The 18,919-nt window shown below is 46.2% G+C and overlaps 1 protein-coding gene across 1 annotated transcript in view; it reads right to left on the bottom strand.

The window, feature by feature from the left end:
- The window catches only part of LOC114647385 (ethanolamine kinase 1-like), a 188,891-nt gene that overhangs the window by 111,882 nt on the left and 58,090 nt on the right, over positions 1-18,919 (bottom strand). Inside the window, exon 2 of the mRNA XM_028796088.2 lies at positions 6,713-6,972. Coding sequence (XP_028651921.1) covers positions 6,713-6,972 — 260 coding nt within the window. The remainder of the gene's footprint in view (positions 1-6,712; positions 6,973-18,919) is intronic.

Below are 18,919 nucleotides of genomic sequence, written 5' to 3'. Positions count from 1 at the left end.
CAAGGCGCTATATAAAGACTCATGGCCACATGTTCTACCTCACTGACAACCCTAAGTCTGGCGCTTCACTTGCAGTGACATTATAGAAATATGAAAAACAGTTATAGTGCATTTATCAATGACACTGACATGAGGCTTAGACTGAAAGGCGCTATATTAAAACTCATAGTCGCTCATTCCGGCTCATCGCTAAGTCACTGGTGACACTGAGTCAGGTGCTTCACTTGATGTGACATTATAGAAATACGTACAAAAAAAGAGTTACAGTTTATCAGTCAAGCACCTTGACAGGAGGCTCAGACTAAAAACTCACAGATACGTCCTTTCTGATTGCTATCTCACGGGTGACCCTGAGTCAGGCACTTCACTTGCTGTGACATTGTAGAAACAGGGGAAACAGCTATAAAACATTTGTTAAAAATATTGGCCCAAGACTCATATTGAAAGGTGGTATATTAAAACTCATAGTTGCTCGTTCCTGCTAACCACTAAGTCACTGGTGACCCTGAGTCAGGCACTTCACTTGCTGTGACATTATAGGAATATGGAAACAGTTATAATGCACTCGTCAAAAACATTGACATGAGGCTCAGATTGTAAGGCACTATATTAAAATTAATTGGTTGCCCCTGCTTGCTGACTGCTAATTCACTGATGAGTATAAGTCGGGTGTTTCATGTCTCGTGGCTTTGCAGTGATATGGCAGCAGCAAAAGCATATCAGTCAAGCACAGCGGCATGAGGTTCACAATGAAAGGCGATATATTAAATCTCACGGTTGCCAGTTCCTGCTCACTGCTACTAAACTGGTGACCCTGAGTCAGGTGCTTCACTTGCCATGACATTGTAGAAATGCAGAAACAGTTACAGTTTATGAGTCAAGCCCCTTGGCTCATATTGAAAGGCGCTATATTAGAACTCATAGTTGCCCAATCTTGCTGACTGCTGCTGACCCTGAGACCAGCACTTGACTCGCCTGATGTTGTAGAAATACAGAAAACCGTTAGAATTTTAGAGTCTGTCAACAACCTGACAGTCACAGTGCAAGGCGCTATATTAAGACTCACGGTTACTTGATCTATGGTCACTCACTGATGAACCTGAGGCAGACATACACTTCACTTGCTGTGACATTATAAGAATATGGAAACAGTTACAATGCACTCGTCAAAAACACTGACATGAGGCTCAGACTGAAAGGTGCAATATTAAAACTCATAGTCGCTCGTTCCTGCTAACCGCTAAGTCATTGGTGACCCTGAGTCAGGTGCTTCACTTGCTGTGACATTATAGAAATACAAAAAAACAGTTACAGTTTATCAGTCAAGCACCTTGACAGGAGGCTCAGACTGAAAACTCACAGATACGTCCTTTCTTATTGCTATCTCACGGGTGACCCTGAGTCAGGTACTTCACTTGCTGTGACATTGTACAAACAGGGGAAACAGTTATAATACATTTGTTAAAAATATTGACCCAAGACTCATATTGAAAGGCACAATATTAAAACTCATAGTCGCTCGTTCCTGCTAACCGCTAAGTCACTGGTGACCCTGAGTCAGGCAATTCACTTGCTGTGACATTATAGGAATATGGAAACAGTTACAATGCATTTGTCAAAAACATTGACATGAGCCTCAGACTGAAAGGCGCTATAGTAAAACTCATGGTTGCCAGTTCCTGCTCACCGCTAATTCACTGGTGACCCTGAGTCAGGTGCTTCACTTGCCGTGACATTGTAGAAATACAGAAACAGTTACAGTTTATCAGTCAAGCCCCTTGGCTCATACTGAAAGGCGCTATATTAGAACTCATGGTTACCCATTCTCGCCTACTGCTGCAGACCCTGAGACCGGCACTTGGCTCGCCTGACGTTGTAGAAATACAGAACACCGTTAGAGTGTTAGAGTCTGTCAGTAACCTGACAGTCACAATGCAAGGCGCTATATAGAGACTCACAGTTACTTGATCTATGGTCACTCATTGGTGACCCTGAGGCTTCTTCGCTTGTCATGACACTCTAGGACAATGGGGACAGTTACAGTATATCACCTGTCAAGAACCGTGACATGAGTCCTCACACTGAAAGGCGCTATATTAAGACTCGTGCTTGGTAACATTTCCCAGACATGGCCCCCTTATATTGTGAATAATTTCTTGACAGCGCAGCCCACGTAAATTCACTTTACTGAGCCAAAGCCGAAATGAACAGCACGGCCAGGCGCAGCCCACCAGTTTTCTGGGGGGGGGGGTGTCCTACTGATAAATTACGCAGCGGCCCCCGACCATTGTGTTCCGACCGGATGAGACAATGGGGATGAATAAACGTGGGGGGCCGTAAGCCACGTGTCCTTTTATGTCCTTTTTCTTCTGTCGCTCAGATGCAATAATTGACATTTTTGTGACGTTATTGTCATGGGTTGAAAGGCGCTATAAATTGTGCATTGTGGTGTCTTTCTAGTTTTTATGTTAATCCGTGTCACGGCAACACGTTCAGAGTACGCGATGGCGCAGTTCTCGGCGGGTGCTTCTGCGGTCCCCGTTGTGGCCGTTTATGTCCCTTTGTTGCTAATCGACCCCAGACAAACTGAAAAGTGGGAGGCGAGCCAAGGCTTTGGAAGCCGTCTGACCTTTGGACCCTCAATATGACGAGTCGCATTATAAATTGTTGGCAACCTGAAAGTCGACATATTTGTGTTTTTAATTCCCAGGCCAAAAATGTGCTTAAGAAAAAAAAGCTTGGGCTGTTTTTGTTCTTTTTCTTTTCTTGCTCTTATTGTGGTGGCCTTTGTAACCCTCGTCTCTTTAAAAATGTGAGACACCCCCCCCCCCCAAAAAAAAGAAAACACCCTCGGGGACTTTTTAAAAGATGGCGAACTCAAAGCAGCAACGATGTGACAAATGCGACCTCCTTCTACCCAGCCACCTGTGGACGGGTTTGCCACACGAGGGACATCCTGCGGTGCCCCACCATATTGTCATTAAGTGGTACAGGGGTCACACCAAGAATGACACGGCTGGCACGACACCCTACCCGCTTTCAGGTCTTGCACACTTTGATGCCAGGGGACAACCTGTGCACGGGCGGTGCCACCACAGACTGGCACAGAAGGTGGCGAGTGGCTCGTCAGTCCAGCAGAGGGAACGGCAGCCCTGAATTGAGTGACGCACGTGACTTCAAGAATAATAAATGCATGTGGAATTGTAAATCGGTTTATATCTGTGGGCATTGTGCTCACAAGTGGAAGGAAGAAAGAAACGAAAGTTTACAAAACGGCTCTCACCTGCGCTCTGTGGTGTATTTTAATTTGGGTTTACCTGATATAGCGCCTTTTATCTACCACAGAGGGCCTTTCCTTTGTGTAGTACCAACTACATCTTATCTACGGCCTGCATTTCTTTCTGTCTCATACGTAGCTTGTTTTGTTATTTTATAGCAACTTTCATATCAAGCTGTCTATTATATAGTGCCTTTTGAATGTAGCCATCATCTGACTGTTATGTTGTGCCTTTCATATCTGTCTATCACCCATTATAATGCAACCTTTATGTCTTATACGGTCATTTAAAATCTTTAGGTTTACCTCTACATATGTTATAGCGCCTTTCAAACCGCTCTCTGTTATATAGCGTCTTTACACCGATCTATATGTACAGGCCTCACATCTCTAGTCATCCATCATGTAGCACCTTTAATATCCAATGACCTTCAGAGCACCAGTCTACTGCACATGCAGTCACTTCACCTCACGTTTACATCTCAGAATCGCTTATAAATAATTATTTAGAGCTTTACTTATTTATCTATCTATTATATAGTGCCTCTCACACCCATCTACCTATCATAAGGTGCCAATCATAGCTATCTGTCCATCAGTACATCTGCGTATTAGTTTGTGCCTCTTACACCCATCTATTTATCTGTCATATAGTGCCTTTTTGGATCTATCTGTAGAACCTTTCAAATCTATCTTATATAGTGCCTTTAATCCCAATCTATAAATAATTTAGTGTCTGGCATGTCTATCCACCTATCTACTGTAGAGCAGCTTTCATGCCAATCTCTCCTATGAGGTGCCTTTTATAACATTCAGACTCCTGTAAAGCGCCTTTCTTATCAAATACATATTAAACTTTATATTGATAAGTCTTATATACTGCCTTTCATCTATCTATCTATCTATCTATCTATCTATCTATCTATCTATCTATCTATCTATCTATCTATCTATCTATTATATAGTGCCATTCATCTATCTATCTAGTATATAGTGCCTTTCATCTATCTATCTATCTATCTATCTATCTATCTATCTATCTAGTATATAGTGCCTTTCATCTATCTATCTATCTATCTATCTATCTATCTATCTATCTATCTATCTATCTATCTATCTATTATATAGTGCCTTTCATCTATCTATCCATCTATCTATCTATTAGATAGATAGATGATGAAAGGCACTATATAATAGATAGATAGATAGATAGATAGATAGATAGATAGATAGATAGATAGATAGATAGATAGATAGATAGATAGATAGATAGATGATGAAAGGCACTATATAATAGATTGATAGATGGATAGATGAAAGGCACTATAAGATAGATAGATAGATGGGTAGATGAAAGGCACTATAAGATAGATAGATAGATAGATAGATAGATAGATAGATAGATAGATAGATAGATAGATAGATAGATAGATAGATAGATGTAAGGCACTAAACTCCATAGTCCATGATGCCCTGCTGGAATTCGGGGCATCTCCACATTGCAAGGAGGACTCCATCTAGCGGCCTGGGGGTATTGGCCGGGATGAATGGCCGGCCATATCTCACACTATCTATCTATTATATAGTGCCTTTCATCTATCTATCTATCTATCTATCTATCTATCTATCTATCTATCTATCTATCTATCTTATAGTGCCTTTCATCTATCTATCTATCTATCTTATAGTGCCTTTCATCTATCTATCTATCTATCTATCTATCTATCTATCTATCTATCTATCTATCTATCTATCTATCTATCTTATAGTGCCTTTCATCGATCCATCTATCTATCTATTATATAGTGCCTTTCATCATCTATCTATCTATCTATCTATCTATCTATCTATCTATCTATCTATCTATCTATCTATCTATCTATCTTATAGTGCCTTTCATCTATCTATCTATCTATCTATCTATCTATCTATCTATCTATCTTATAGTGCCTTTCATCGATCCATCTATCTATCTATTATATAGCGCCTTTCACGTCTCTCTTTGTATTTTTCTATACAGGATCTTCTCACTTCACTTCATCAGTGCAAGCAGCCCTTAACGTTCTAGAAAGTTGCCAGCCCACCAACACACCGGCTCTGTCCAGAGAAGACTGAGTGGCAGAGCAGACCGGAGGACCCTGCTGGACCACTGCTGGCTTTCCCCATACTGGTGTGTGCCCCCTCACTAGGCTCTTTTGCGGGGGTCTTGCCCATTGGCGCTTGCTTCCTTAAAGGCTGCCGCAGCCACTTGAACTCACCACTCAACGTCTGGTCCTGTCCGTCTCTCGTCACAGGGCCAATGAAGGTCCCTGGTCCAGCTGCCCCACTCTTGTCACTCTGGTGATGTGTCACAAGTCAGCCACTGTCACCAGAGCAGCTCTCCTGTTTTTTATTGGGGCAACCCCTTGTCCTTTTTTGACCATGATGTCCCCCTCATTGTTCTCATTGTCATATCTCCTTTCACTCATAAGACCCCCCCCCAGTGTGACCAGCGGACGAGGAGGGTCAAGGCACATGATTTTGGGGTAGTGGTCACCCCTCCACCTGAACTCAGTTCAAATTCCGATGATGGCGATTTGAAGATACCCACGTCAGGATAGAGGGTCCCTCAGGTGTCACCACACAGCACCCCCTTTCCCCCCCATTCCCCCCCAGATTTCCACAAAGTCACTGGTCCTCAAGGCAGGTGCACACCTTTCATGGTCATCACGGTGCCGCAGTGCCACCCTATACAGGGACCCTCAGATAATCACTGGGCACATGGACACACAGGCATCGGGCCAACTGGGTGTTTAAGAACCAAAACTCTGAATGGAACCCGAGTTCATCACAGGACCCACTCACTCAGTCACCCACGAGGACAATTCAGTGCAGTTCAACTCAAGAAGCAGCCCTGGAGTGGGTAGGAGTTCATATCAGGGCATGGCACATATACCACAAATACATACAGGGCATTTGAGACCTGAGCTACCCACTGCACCGGGGAACACTCACTCCCAGATTGGCATTTCAGGGAGGTCAAAGCAGGAACCAGCCCTGGATGGGATGCCAGTTCATCATAGGGCATGGTCTGGGTGCCATTTGGGTGTGGGAGGTAAGCTAGAGTGCCCAGAGTTCAACTCAGGCACACACGGGCACAGCAACTAATCCAATCATTCTCGCCATTTCATTTCTGACCACAAGAGGGCACACTGTGACCTCAGACCCCCGGTGTGGTAACCCTGGACAGGCACTCTAATCTCATCAGAGCCACCAGAGGGTCCCCTGTGACCACCAGGTGCCAACATGACATAAGAGTTGCTCAGTGATTGGGGCTCTGACCCCACTGCTGACCCTCCGTGTGCCACTCAAGTCACATTCATTGGCCAGACTAATACACCCCCCCTCCCCCACCCACCCAGACAGCCTGTCACCTTGGACCCCCCCAGGCCATACCTGAACACACGGGGCTCCCTCACCAGCCACTTGTCCAGGACGGTCCCCTTGACAAACTCATAACAGATGCCATTCTTAAAAGTGCAGTACAGCTTAGGGCCGCAGTGGTTGGTGTGCAGGATCTGCAGGTTCTTCAGTTCGTTGGCGCGATTCACAAAGAGCTCCGTCATGTTGCCGTAGATGCGGATGAGAAGCGTGTCCTCCATCGAGTCGTCCGTGTGGCAGCCAAGCAGCTTGTTGGTGATTCCATCAGTGAAGAGCTGTGGGAAGGAAAGGGAAAGTCAGCTGGCAAGAAAATCCAGGGACAAGTGCAGAAAACAAGAACACATCAGTGTGAGTGGGCATCAGCCTGGCATGGGACATCATCCATCCATCAACTGCTTGTTTAAACCTTGAGGTGAGCAGGAGCTGCAGTCTGTCCCACCAGTGCTAAATGAGACCCCACACACACACACACACACACACACGGGGGTCTGCTCACTCACTACACACCAGTTTAGAGCCACCCGCTGGCCTGATGTGGCACAACTTTGGGATGTGGAAGGACAGCCACGTGTGAACTGAGAGAACACGCCACTCCATAAAGGTCACAGTCCCTCAAGCTCCTAGTTGGCAGTGCCAGCCACTGCACCAATGTATGTGATATTCAGGGTCATCTCACCGGCAAGAGTCCACAGAGTTACAGGACCGTCACAGGTCTGCCAAGGACCACAGGGAGAGAGGAAAACGAGAGACAAGCTGCTCTGTGGGGGCACCAAGAAACCACCAGGGAGCAGAAGAGTCAAAACGTGGTCCTTCACCTACAGATAACACATGGCAGGGGAGGGCAGATGTCCTGGAAATGTGTCAGTGGAGCCAAAGTCATTCCTCCAAGGCAGAAGGGGGCAGCACACAATTCAAGAATGGGACTCTGGCAGCCATTTAGCTCTTTGAAGATGACAAGAAGATAGATAGATAGATAGATAGATAGATAGATAGATAGATAGATAGATAGATAGATAGATAGATAGATAGATAGATGAAAGGCACTATATAATAGATAGATAGATAGATAGATAGATAGATAGATAGATAGATAGATAGATAGATAGATAGATAGATAGATAGATAGATAGATAGATAGATGAAAGGCACTATATAATAGATAGATAGATAGATAGATAGATAGATAGATAGATAGATAGATAGATAGATAGATAGATAGATAGATAGATAGATAGAAATGAAAGGCACTATATGATAGATAGATAGATAGATAGATAGATAGATAGATAGATAGATAGATAGATAGATAGATAGATAGATAGATAGATAGAAATGAAAGGCACTATATGATAGATAGATAGATAGATAGATAGATAGATAGATAGATAGATAGATAGATAGATAGATAGATAGATGAAAGGCACTATATAATAGATAGATAGATAGATAGATAGATAGATAGATAGATAGATAGATAGATAGATAGATAGATAGATAGATAGATAGATAGATAAAAGGCACTATATAATAGATAGATAGATAGATAGATAGATAGATAGATAGATAGATAGATAGATAGATAGATAGATAGATAGATAGATGAAAGGCACTATATAATAGATAGATAGATAGAAATGAAAGGCACTATATGATAGATAGATAGATAGATAGATAGATAGATAGATAGATAGATAGATAGATAGATAGATAGATAGAAAAATGAAAGGCACTATATGATAGATAGATAGATAGATAGATAGATAGATAGATAGATAGATAGATAGAAATGAAAGGCACTATATGATAGATAGATAGATAGATAGATAGATAGATAGATAGATAAAAGGCACTATATAATAGATAGATAGATAGATAGATAGATAGATAGATAGATAGAAATGAAAGGCACTATATGATAGATAGATAGATAGATAGATAGATAGATAGATAGATAGATAGATAGATAGATAGATAGATAGAAATGAAAGGCACTATATGATAGATAGATAGATAGATAGATAGATAGATAGATAGATAGATAGATAGAAATGAAAGGCACTATATGATAGATAGATAGATAGATAGATAGATAGATAGATAGATAGATAGATAGATAGATAGATAGATAGATAGATAGAGAGGAAATAATTGAATCATCTCTGCAAAAGCATGAAGGTCCAAATCTTTAGAGTCTTTGTGCTCCCTGTTTGTTATCCAGTGACCTGAGATGAAGACTCTTTTGTCTCTTCAGAGAATCCTTGGGCCCCGCTGGTTTGACTTTGTGTTGCTCACAGAGTCCCAAATGTGGCACATGACCTGCATGGCGAGGGAGCGTCAATTACGGCACTATGGCCATGTGGTGTGATTACCCGAGGGTGATCCTTGCTGAGGATCTGAATGCCTGGACCAGGCCAAGGGGACACCCACACAACATCTGGCTGCTTCCAACTGGACCGTGTGTCTGCCTGGGGGGTTGCCAACCAAGATCCTAAGTTGGCACCCCAAAACGCTGCAGTATGCAGGCTCTCCAGCCTGACCTGTCCTGTCTAATTGGAAATGCAAACATGGCCTGATAAAATGGCTGCCGCGTTCTAACACGTCGCCTGTCCATAGAGCACAACACTACTCTAAAATCGAACAAACTACTCCGTCTTATAGTAAATCTGAACAACTTATTTTATTCAGCAGTAGATGTCGAAACGCTTGTTGAACTAAATAATTTTTCAGTGTAAAAAAAAAGACAATAGGCACACAAGGAGAACGTGCAGACTCCACACTGACAGCGCACGGAGCTGCGGCACGAAGTCAAGCGAACCTGTCATGAAGTCAGCTGATCCAGTCGGAGGTGCGCAGAACTGTCGCTGCACTCAGGTAGCTAACATAATAAATAATACGACAAGAACGACACAGAACCACATGAAAAGGCGCTATATTCTCTTTTAAATGATCACTACCGCAAATGAAATAAAAAAGAAACGGTTTTATCTTCCGGACGGACAGACACCCCGCGGATGAATCGTCGGATAAGGCAGCAGACCGGCGGCGCTGCACCAGAGACTCGCCGATGCGTCGTCTCGCCGCGGACTTTTTATTATTATTATTTATTTTTTTTTATTGTTCTTTTTCAAAGCCGCCATCAAAGCCGTTCAGCACCGACACATAACGGCCACGTGCGCCCAACTACAAATTAGCCCTCTTGAATAAAGGCCGACGCGACTCGCGGCTCTGCCCGCCGTTTCTTTCATCGCGCTGCCCGCGCGCCTCTCACATCGTTGCGCTTAACGGAAATCCCCCCAATAAAATAATAAAAGAAAGCGCGCGGCGCGTTGAAGGAGGGTCGGCTGCCTAGTGATCTTCGTTCAATTAGAAGGCTTTCTCCCCTCAAACTCTGCCATTCATCTCCTTTTTTCTGTTTTTATTGAGCGCGAATGAAGTTTCTTTCTCTTTCCGAATTAAAGGCCTTTTTGACTGAACATCCGCCCTTCTGTTCTGAGGCCAATCGCACGAGTCGGAACTCTCAGAGACTTTCCGTTTGTTCTCCGCGGTCGGTGTGGCGTCTTCGTGTTAAAGTGATTCGCGTATCCATATCCTCGTTCATTGAGGTCTCACATCTGTAAAGTCAGGGGTTCAAGTAGTCTCTGCAGGTCGCGTGTGTGGCAATGCATGCCCTTCCAGGAGAGATTTGTCAAACGGGTAGAGACAATCCAGCTCATCCATGTGTGTCTTCATCTCCATAGAGTCAAGGGTTCAAATGCCAGTGTCACGTGCCCTCACATCTCCAGAGGCATAGGTACAAATAAGAAGCCCTTTCATTGACTGGGTGGCCCCACCTTGGCATCGCCCACATGACCCTGCAGGTTCTTCATGTGTCTTCAGCTCTGCAGAGTTCCATGTGCCCTCGACGTCTCCAGAGTCATTGGTTTGAATGTCCTTGTTTTCTCTGACTCGGTGATTGTCCTCAAGTTCTTCATGTGACCTCACATCTGTAAAGTCTTGGGTTCAAACAGCAGCTTGGTCAACATCTGTGTGGTACAGTGGCTTTGACTGTTGAGTCTTGTGTTCAAATGCCTGCTGTATGTGTCCTCGCATCTTCAGAGTTATGGGTACAAATAAGCAGCCCTGTTATTGACTGTGTGGCCTCACCTTGGCATCTCCCACCTGGCACTCAGTGCCAATGCTAGGTTATTTTGAACCCTAGGCCAAGCTTCTGAGTGTGCCAACCAACTGTTTAGTAGCTAACCTGTGTGGCTGACCCCCACACTGCCCTTATGATCTGTGCCCTAGGTGAATGCCTAATTCATCTTAATGGTGACGCCAGCTCTGATTATGCAGGTATGCCATTTAATATGAGATTCAAAAAAGCAGTGTGAATGTTTGTGATGTGCCATCTGTTGAAATGAAAAGCACAATGCACACCTCTCTGTTATATGCCATTTGGTATGGGATTTCTTAAAAGAAGTTTTCATACTTGTGACTAACAAGTACAATGCATTTTATTACTGCAAATGTTTGTGGTGCGCCTTCGGTTGGAATGAAAGAGACATAGCAACCAGTCGGACACACAGATGCTTGCTCTTGTTGTGCAGTCATGCAGGAGCTGTGCAGATGAAGGCTCATGCCTTTCTTTATCTATAGTGTGTATCACTATACAATTCCTTTCCCAGTGCCGGTGCCAACTGTTTGGTAGCTAACCCGTGCAGCTGCATCCCCCCCCCCCCCCAATTATGATCTGCACCCTAGGCAAATGCCTAATTCATCTTAATGGTGGTGCCAGCCTTGGTTATGTGCCATTTAATATGAGATTCTGAAAAGCATTGTGAAAGCGATGTATCATCTGTTGAAATGATAAGCTCAACGGACGTCTCTCTGTTATATGCCATTTGGTATGGGATTTCGTAAAAGCAGTCTTAATATTTGTGATGCACCATTTGTTGGAATGGAAACTGCAATACACATCTCTGTTATATACCGTCTGGTGCAGGAGTCCAAAAAGTATGTGAGGCATCATCTGTTGGACTGTCAAGTACAATGTATTTTATTACTGCAAATGTTTGTGGTGCGCCTTAAGTTGGAATGCAACCAGTTGGACACACAGACACTTTTTGTTATTGTGCAGTCATAGAGGAGCTGTGCAGATGAAGGCTCATGACTTTCTCTATCCACTGTGTTTCACTATATAGTGCCTTTCTCAACTGTGTGGTAGCTAACCTGGGTCCCCACTCCACCCCCCCATGATGATCTGCACCCTAGGAGAATGCCCAATTGACCTTAATGGTGGCGCCAGCCCTGCTGGCACTGCAGGTTCTTCATGTGTCTTCAATTCTGTGGAGTCATGGGATCAAATCCCAGCGCCATGTATCCTCACGTCTCCAGAGTCAAGGGTTCAAATGCTGGCCTAGTCACTGTATGGTATCTGCCTGTTATACCTGTGCCCATGCGCCCTCATATATCCATAGGGATGTCACTTCAGACATTGGCCTGTTCTTCTTTCCACGTTCTCAATATAGCAAGGTGATACCCATCTCTGGAATCAAGGGTTCAAATCCTGGTCTGGTGACCAAATCTGTGACATTTATAAATTCTCCCCCAGTGCATGTGGCCCACCTCTCAAATACCAGCACGGTTATCAAATGTACCATATGGTGCCGCATGTTCCCCATGTGACCTCACAATTGTCATGAGTCATGGGTTCAAATACCATCCGGATCACTGTGTGGCACTTGCACAGTCCCCATGCGCCTGATAGTGACATCTGCAGACTGTCCATGTGGCTGTGTGCCACAAGTTCAGATACCAGCCTGTCTGTGAACTTTGGGTGTGTGTGGGGGCATTTAGCATGTTGTCCTGTTCTCTGTGTGGCCTCTCATCTTCAAAGTCATGGGCTCAAATAGTCAGCCTAGTCACCACTTGCATGGCACTAGCATGTTCTTTACGCGACTTCAAGCCTGCACAGCCATGGGCTCAAATGCCAGCTCCATGTGCCCAGGTGTCCTCACATTGTCAGACATGGATTCAAATACCGGACTGCCCAACGACTTTGGGGACAGGATTGTTGTCACGTACTCTGTCATGTGTGGCCTCACATCTTCACACTCAAGGGTTCAAAGAGCCGCCTTGGTAACTGGATTTGTGACTTCACTTCTGGGTAATAAGGGGCTCAACCAGAAGGGGTGGAGCTTCTTGTGACGATGTGGGAGGGGCTCATTGGGTGTCTTCTCAGGACTGACGAAGGAAATAGAGATGATACTGTCAGCGCTGGCGCCCCCTGTCGTTCCAGAGTGGTACTGCACACCTCCGCAGATGTTCAGAGGGCAGTTAGGCCCCTCCCACATCGTCACGAAGCTATCTCTGTTTTGCTCGAGACCCCATAAGGCAGCGTGTCATTTGGTAGAGTGTCACTGTCATGAGTCGGACCTTCCCAAGTGGGCTTCAGTGTTCAAGAAACCAAATTTACTAGTCAGGCAGTCACAGAGCTTATTTTGTGTTGTGCCACCGATCGCTTTATGGAGCCTGGCATTAGACGGGCTGGCCCGGTTGGCACCCCAACTATTCTTTGGCATTCCTCTCCTCATTCAGACCCTTCAGTTCCAGAGTCATGGGGTCTGTCCACTGACTTTATAGAGTGGAGGTGGCGTAGTCGTCATGCTCTCTCTGTGTGGACTTCTGTAGAGTCTGCTGTTCAAATGCCAGCTTCATGTCCCCAAGCGTCCTCACATCACCAGAGTCATTAGTTTAAATGTCAGTCTGTTCACAGACCTGGGGGTTATCCTCATTTTCTTCATGGGGTCTCACATCGGTGAACTCATTAGGTCAAAGACCAGCATGGGCATCACCCGTGGGGGGTCTGCACATTCTTCACTCATATTCAGCTCTGTGGAGTCTTGTGGTCACATGCCAGCTCCATATGCCAATGCAGTATGTCCTCACATCTCCTCAGCTCTGGGTACAAATAAACAGCGCCATCATTGACTGGGTGGTCTCTAAAGTCACAGGTTCAAACACCAACCTTGTGGCATTGCATGTTCTTCAGGGGGCCTCATGTGTTCCCTGGGTGGACTGACATCTTCAGAGTCATGGCTTTGAATAACCAGCTGTGTAGCACTGCAGATTTGTCACGCGTCTTCAGTCTCGGTAACGTCACACAGGTTCTCATGCCACCTCTGTGTGCCCACATGTCCTCACATCTCCAGAGCTGTGGTCTCATACCACCAGTCTGTTTATTGACTGTGTGGCCTCTCCAAAGTCACAGACACAGACACCAGCCTGGTCATCACCAGCACACCAATGCCACCTCTGTAAAGTCACAAGTTCAAATCCCGCCCCTCCTCTCTTTGTGGCATCTGCCCACTCTCCTTGTGTGTGTGTGTGTGTGTGCTGTCTGTGCCAACACCAGTTTTGTCATCGCCTGTCTGGGGTCACATTCTCTGTGGCACGGTGGTAACCCCACTGGAGGACTTGGACTCCACTCTGGTGTCTTCTTTGTGCGGTTGGCATTTTCTCCAAGTGCACATTCCTGTGTTCGTTCTCTGTCCCAAAGACCTTCTGACGGGTTTAAACTGACCTGGCACCTCGTGGGCAGGGCAGACCACCGTAAACAGATGTCAGAAAATGGATGGATGGAAGACATAACCAGATGGATTTTAAATGACCCAGTCAAGTACCATTTGGTCACATCAACATGGGCATGCTGACCTGACTGGCACTTCCTGGCTCCACTGAGCTGTCACGTTTCAATGTTGGCCTGTAAATTCTTCTTCTTCTTGTTTTGTTAATTTTTAAAGCATGAAAAGTGGGCATCACCCTTCAGCTTAGGATTTCAAAATACCCACCCAGTGCCCTAGTAACGTCGGTTCCAGTCAGAATGTGCCCATTGAATGCCACACCCACCTTGAGCCAATTAGTTTTGGATTGTGAGAGTAAACCCACCTTAAACCACAATGGTGCCAAAGCCATTCCTTGGCATCAAGTTTCTTTTTTTCCTTTAAATATCTCCATGACCTCCTAAGTGATCACAGGAGCCATCTGTAATGACGGATGGCAGCCCCTGCAGTCGTGGCACGTACTCCGCCGGCATCGTGCGCCACTAAATTTTCACATTCCTCCGATTTCAATTCACAGCCCTCAGCCGCCTCTGACCGGGCCGCGTGTCACCGTCACCAATGCAATTTAAAGCTGTGCCAGCTTGCTTGTAATTTCACTTGTGTTCTCCCAATCTCACAGGGGCGCACGTGTTAAACATCGAAAGGATCTGCCAATGTGGGACCCCCACGCTTACGAGCAAAGGTGGTAAATGAAATGGCACTTCACAAAAAAAAAAAAAAAAATGGCCAGCGTCCAAGAGGGCAGCAGCAACTTCTAAAAATAACCTCAGGGCCATTAAGGCTGCACAATTAGAGCTGTCAGTGCCAGCAGGTGCCTTCTCTTTATTATGTGCTTAAAAGCCCGATGACCTTTGATTGGTGAAGCCAGGGGCACACAGCCTAAAAGTCATGGAAGGTAAAATAAAAGGGCAGTGCCTGCGGTACAGGTAGAAATGACTCAGTCGAGGATGGGGCACCTTGGTGCCCAGTAGGCCTGGGGAGGGCAATAAAGCATTTGAAAGCCTCATGCCAGCTGTGCCTGATAGGGGGAGCACCATCCTAAAATGTCATCTCGGGGGGCAAAAGCAAACAAAAGTACAGAGGGATGCTTTACGAGGTGCCCTCTGATGGTCAGAAGGGGTAACCCGCCTCAGTGTCCAGCACCCTAAAGGAACAGAAGACGTTTCCACCTCAGTCACCCTTATCTCTCCTGTTAATGCTGGCACCTCTGCCCATTGCCTTTCTGGGACACCCAGCTCGCATACAGCAAGGCCAAATCTAGGGGTGGTGCTTAGAGGGGCTACATCCCTCCCAACACCCCCCCCCCAAACAGAAAGCTGCCATGCACGCCAATCATGACCCTGTGTTGAGTGAACTGCACAAAACTCCGATGGGCCGAAACAGCAATGCCCACTTCCCTGATATTCAATTGTGGAGCTAGAAACACCAAAGGGGGACCCAAACTCTGATCATCCTCTAAATGCCCCTTGGCACTTCGGGCACAACCTTCTAAATGCCATGAAGGAGGGCACTTCATCCAGCACCACCCTCAACACACCAAGATGGCAGCAAAACCCTGCAACACTCTTCGATAGAGCAGCTCACCATGCCAAGGGGAGAAACCCAGACCACTCTGCACTTTGATCGGGACCCTCTAAACTTCAAGGGGGGACCCCCCCCTCCCCACAGCCCTCTTCAATCATGCATTTCAACACACCAAGAAGGAGCCCCAGCCATGTTCTTACTGCATTACCAGCCTAAGCCTTCTAAAACCAAGCCTGGCATACAGGACATGCCACCCTCAGTGGTGCCCACCTTAGCACACTTGTTTTGAGATTTCTAATGCCCGTTTTTCCACTTGTAAGGCTGTGTCCTTGTCCTTTTCTCACCTCTTCCTCCCTGCAAACTCCTTCCCTACCCGTAACGTTTGCTTCACCTGCCCGCAGATACCCGAAGACCTTTGATTTGTACAGCGGGGGGCACAAAGTCCAAAAGCCCTGAAAGTTGGGAGACATTTTACTGTACGTGAAATCCATGTGGTCACATTTACACGTCTGAGGGTCACCTTCTGGGCTCGTCAGTGGTAAGCACTGCCATGCCAAGACACGAGGGGGCGCCGTCTGTGGCACTGGAGACATCAATCAAACTGAATAACTGGGCGGGTGGGAGTTAGTGAGGGGGGCGATGAACCCGTGCCAGTTACACCAGTTCTGTATGGACGAAGGGGACAAAATCCCAGCATTGTTTTATGAGAAGCTCATGGAAGGAGACCAACACGTTTGGCTCAAGTGACACAATTTAAAGGCAATGCCACCAAATTGGGACAAAGTGACCCACTGGAATTGTCACATAGTCAAGAAACAGTGAAATCCTGGGTGGTCTGTGAACATCGGTGGGAAAATTGACTTTTGCCGCGGGCAGAGTAGACGTCTTAAACGATCGTCCACATTCCTAGTTTGTGAGTATCAAATCTGTGGTGGGCATAGAAAGTCACTTTGAATGAATTCACCCAAAGAGGGTGGAAACGTTCGGACCCCAACTGTAAATACTTTGTTTCACGTTGTCCTAAAGCCAAAGGGGTGTGGCTTCCTGTAACATCCACGCCTCCTTCTGCTTGCATTTTGGTGGTCACTCAGGGGGTCACTCACTGTCACGTGCACTGGATGCTCTGCACAGGGGGACGGGTTTAGACGAGACACACCCACCCACCAGCCCTTCTTCTATAGAGAGAGAGAGGAGGACGGCCCCACTCAGGACCACGTGACCTCATTTCCCTGTGTGCCTCAGAAGCCCCGCCCCCCTTCCGCTCAACATTGAATTAATGGAAGTCGGCGTTCATCTTGAACCCGTGTCTGACCTTCAGGGGTCCTTTATCTTGGAAAGACTTCGCCTTACCCAAGAGCTTAGCATTTTTTTATTGCCCTTAAATGGGGGGCTCTGAGGAGACCCCAACCCTCTCGTGTTGCCCTTTTACGATGTACACAATCGGGTTCTAACGCTTGCTGTGTATTTTGAGTCGGAATATAAAAGTTCATTTTTCCTTCCGTGCGCGTCTGGTGACGGGAGCGAGATTGTCACACCTTTGATGACACTGAGCCACTGGTGACAGCCACACTTATCCCTCCACTTCAAATCTAAGGTGACCATCATGTTTCTGGTTTTGAACTTTGAGCCCCTTCTTGACTTCGACTCTCGTTTTGTTTTTTTCCCTTTGCTTCTCGTTGTTTTTAGTCATTCCATTCTCGTGATCTGCGTCGTTCCCGTCTGATCAGCCCCTCATCTTTTCTGATCACAATTATCCTCGGGCACTCGGTGTGGGTGGTCACATTTCCTCGCCAGCCCCCTCCCCGCTGGCCATTGTTGCCCCACCTTGGGCCTGTGTGGGCCTTGAAGCCTGACATGTTAGTTTGGGGCCAGGCTGCCCGGGGTGAGGCCTGTCTCGAAGTCCTGCTCAGGTGTTTGTTCATTTCACCTTCATCGGTGCAGCATGAAGTTTCGTCTTTTATCCGTAAACTCGGATGGCCCTCCTGCGATGAGGACACCAGTGCTCTACGCTTCCGGTACATTCTGCCTAGCAACGCTGTAGCAAATTCAAAAAATCAAAATGACATCCGAGAAGATGCAAAATATTTGTAAGACGTTTACAATGTCGTCGCAGCTCAAACGTAATGCAAGACTCAAAGAGCCAACGGTAACGTAGAAATTCTCACAAAAAAAGAACCCGTGTAATAAAATTTAAAATAAACACACAGCGCCCACCCCTCAGTGTCCCCACTCTCGGTCTCCATCGGGCACACTTGGCACCTGCTGGGTCACTTGCTCTCCTCTTCTTCTTGGTAAGCATCCAGTACAGCACAGGGCACAGCGCCCCCTAGTGATGCTCTATGTTCTGCACTCACAAAATGCCACTATGCCGGGCTAGGTGTCATTCACTGCCAACCCACCCATCCACGTCCTTGGGACCTCTGTCACAACAGTATATATGGTGTATGGTGACACCTGGTGATGTCCAACATTCTGCTTTCACAAAATGCCACTGTGCCGGGCCAAGTGTCATTCACTCCCCCTACCTGCTTGGGACACCCATCACAACAGCATATTTGGGGTATGGTGCCCCCTGGTGATGTCAAACCAGCACATACAGGGCATGGAACCCTTGGTGATGGCCGACCTGCAGCAGTTTTAAAGTGCCAGTTCATGTTCCCCCTTTCTGTGCTGGGTTCTGTGCCATTCACCCCAGTAACTGAGCCACACATCACAATGACGAATGCAAAGAATGATGCCCTCTAGTGACACATGACCTTCTGCACTCACAAAATGCCACTGGACCCCCTTCACAACAGCATATATTGGGTACGGTGCCACCTGGTGACGCCCAACCATCTGCACTTACAAAATGCCAGTGTATGTGCTTCCCTCCATGCCATTCACTCTGTTAACTGGGTCGTCATAATTGTGCAATGCAGGTCATGGTGCCCTCTGGTGCCATCCGACCTTCTGCACTTTCAAAAAGTCCGCTGTGCTGGAGCAGGTGTCATTTGCCACACTTCATGGGACACTGAGCACAACAATGCCTACTGGGCATGGTGCCCTCTGGACCGGCCTGAACGTCTGAAATCACAGAATGCCAGCGCAGGTTCCC

The sequence above is a fragment of the Erpetoichthys calabaricus genome, chromosome 2, assembly GCF_900747795.2.
Source record: "Erpetoichthys calabaricus chromosome 2, fErpCal1.3, whole genome shotgun sequence".
Taxonomy (NCBI): domain Eukaryota; kingdom Metazoa; phylum Chordata; class Cladistia; order Polypteriformes; family Polypteridae; genus Erpetoichthys; species Erpetoichthys calabaricus.
The sequence above is the reverse complement of the archived record's forward strand: the minus strand, read 5'-3'. Positions and strand labels throughout refer to the sequence as shown.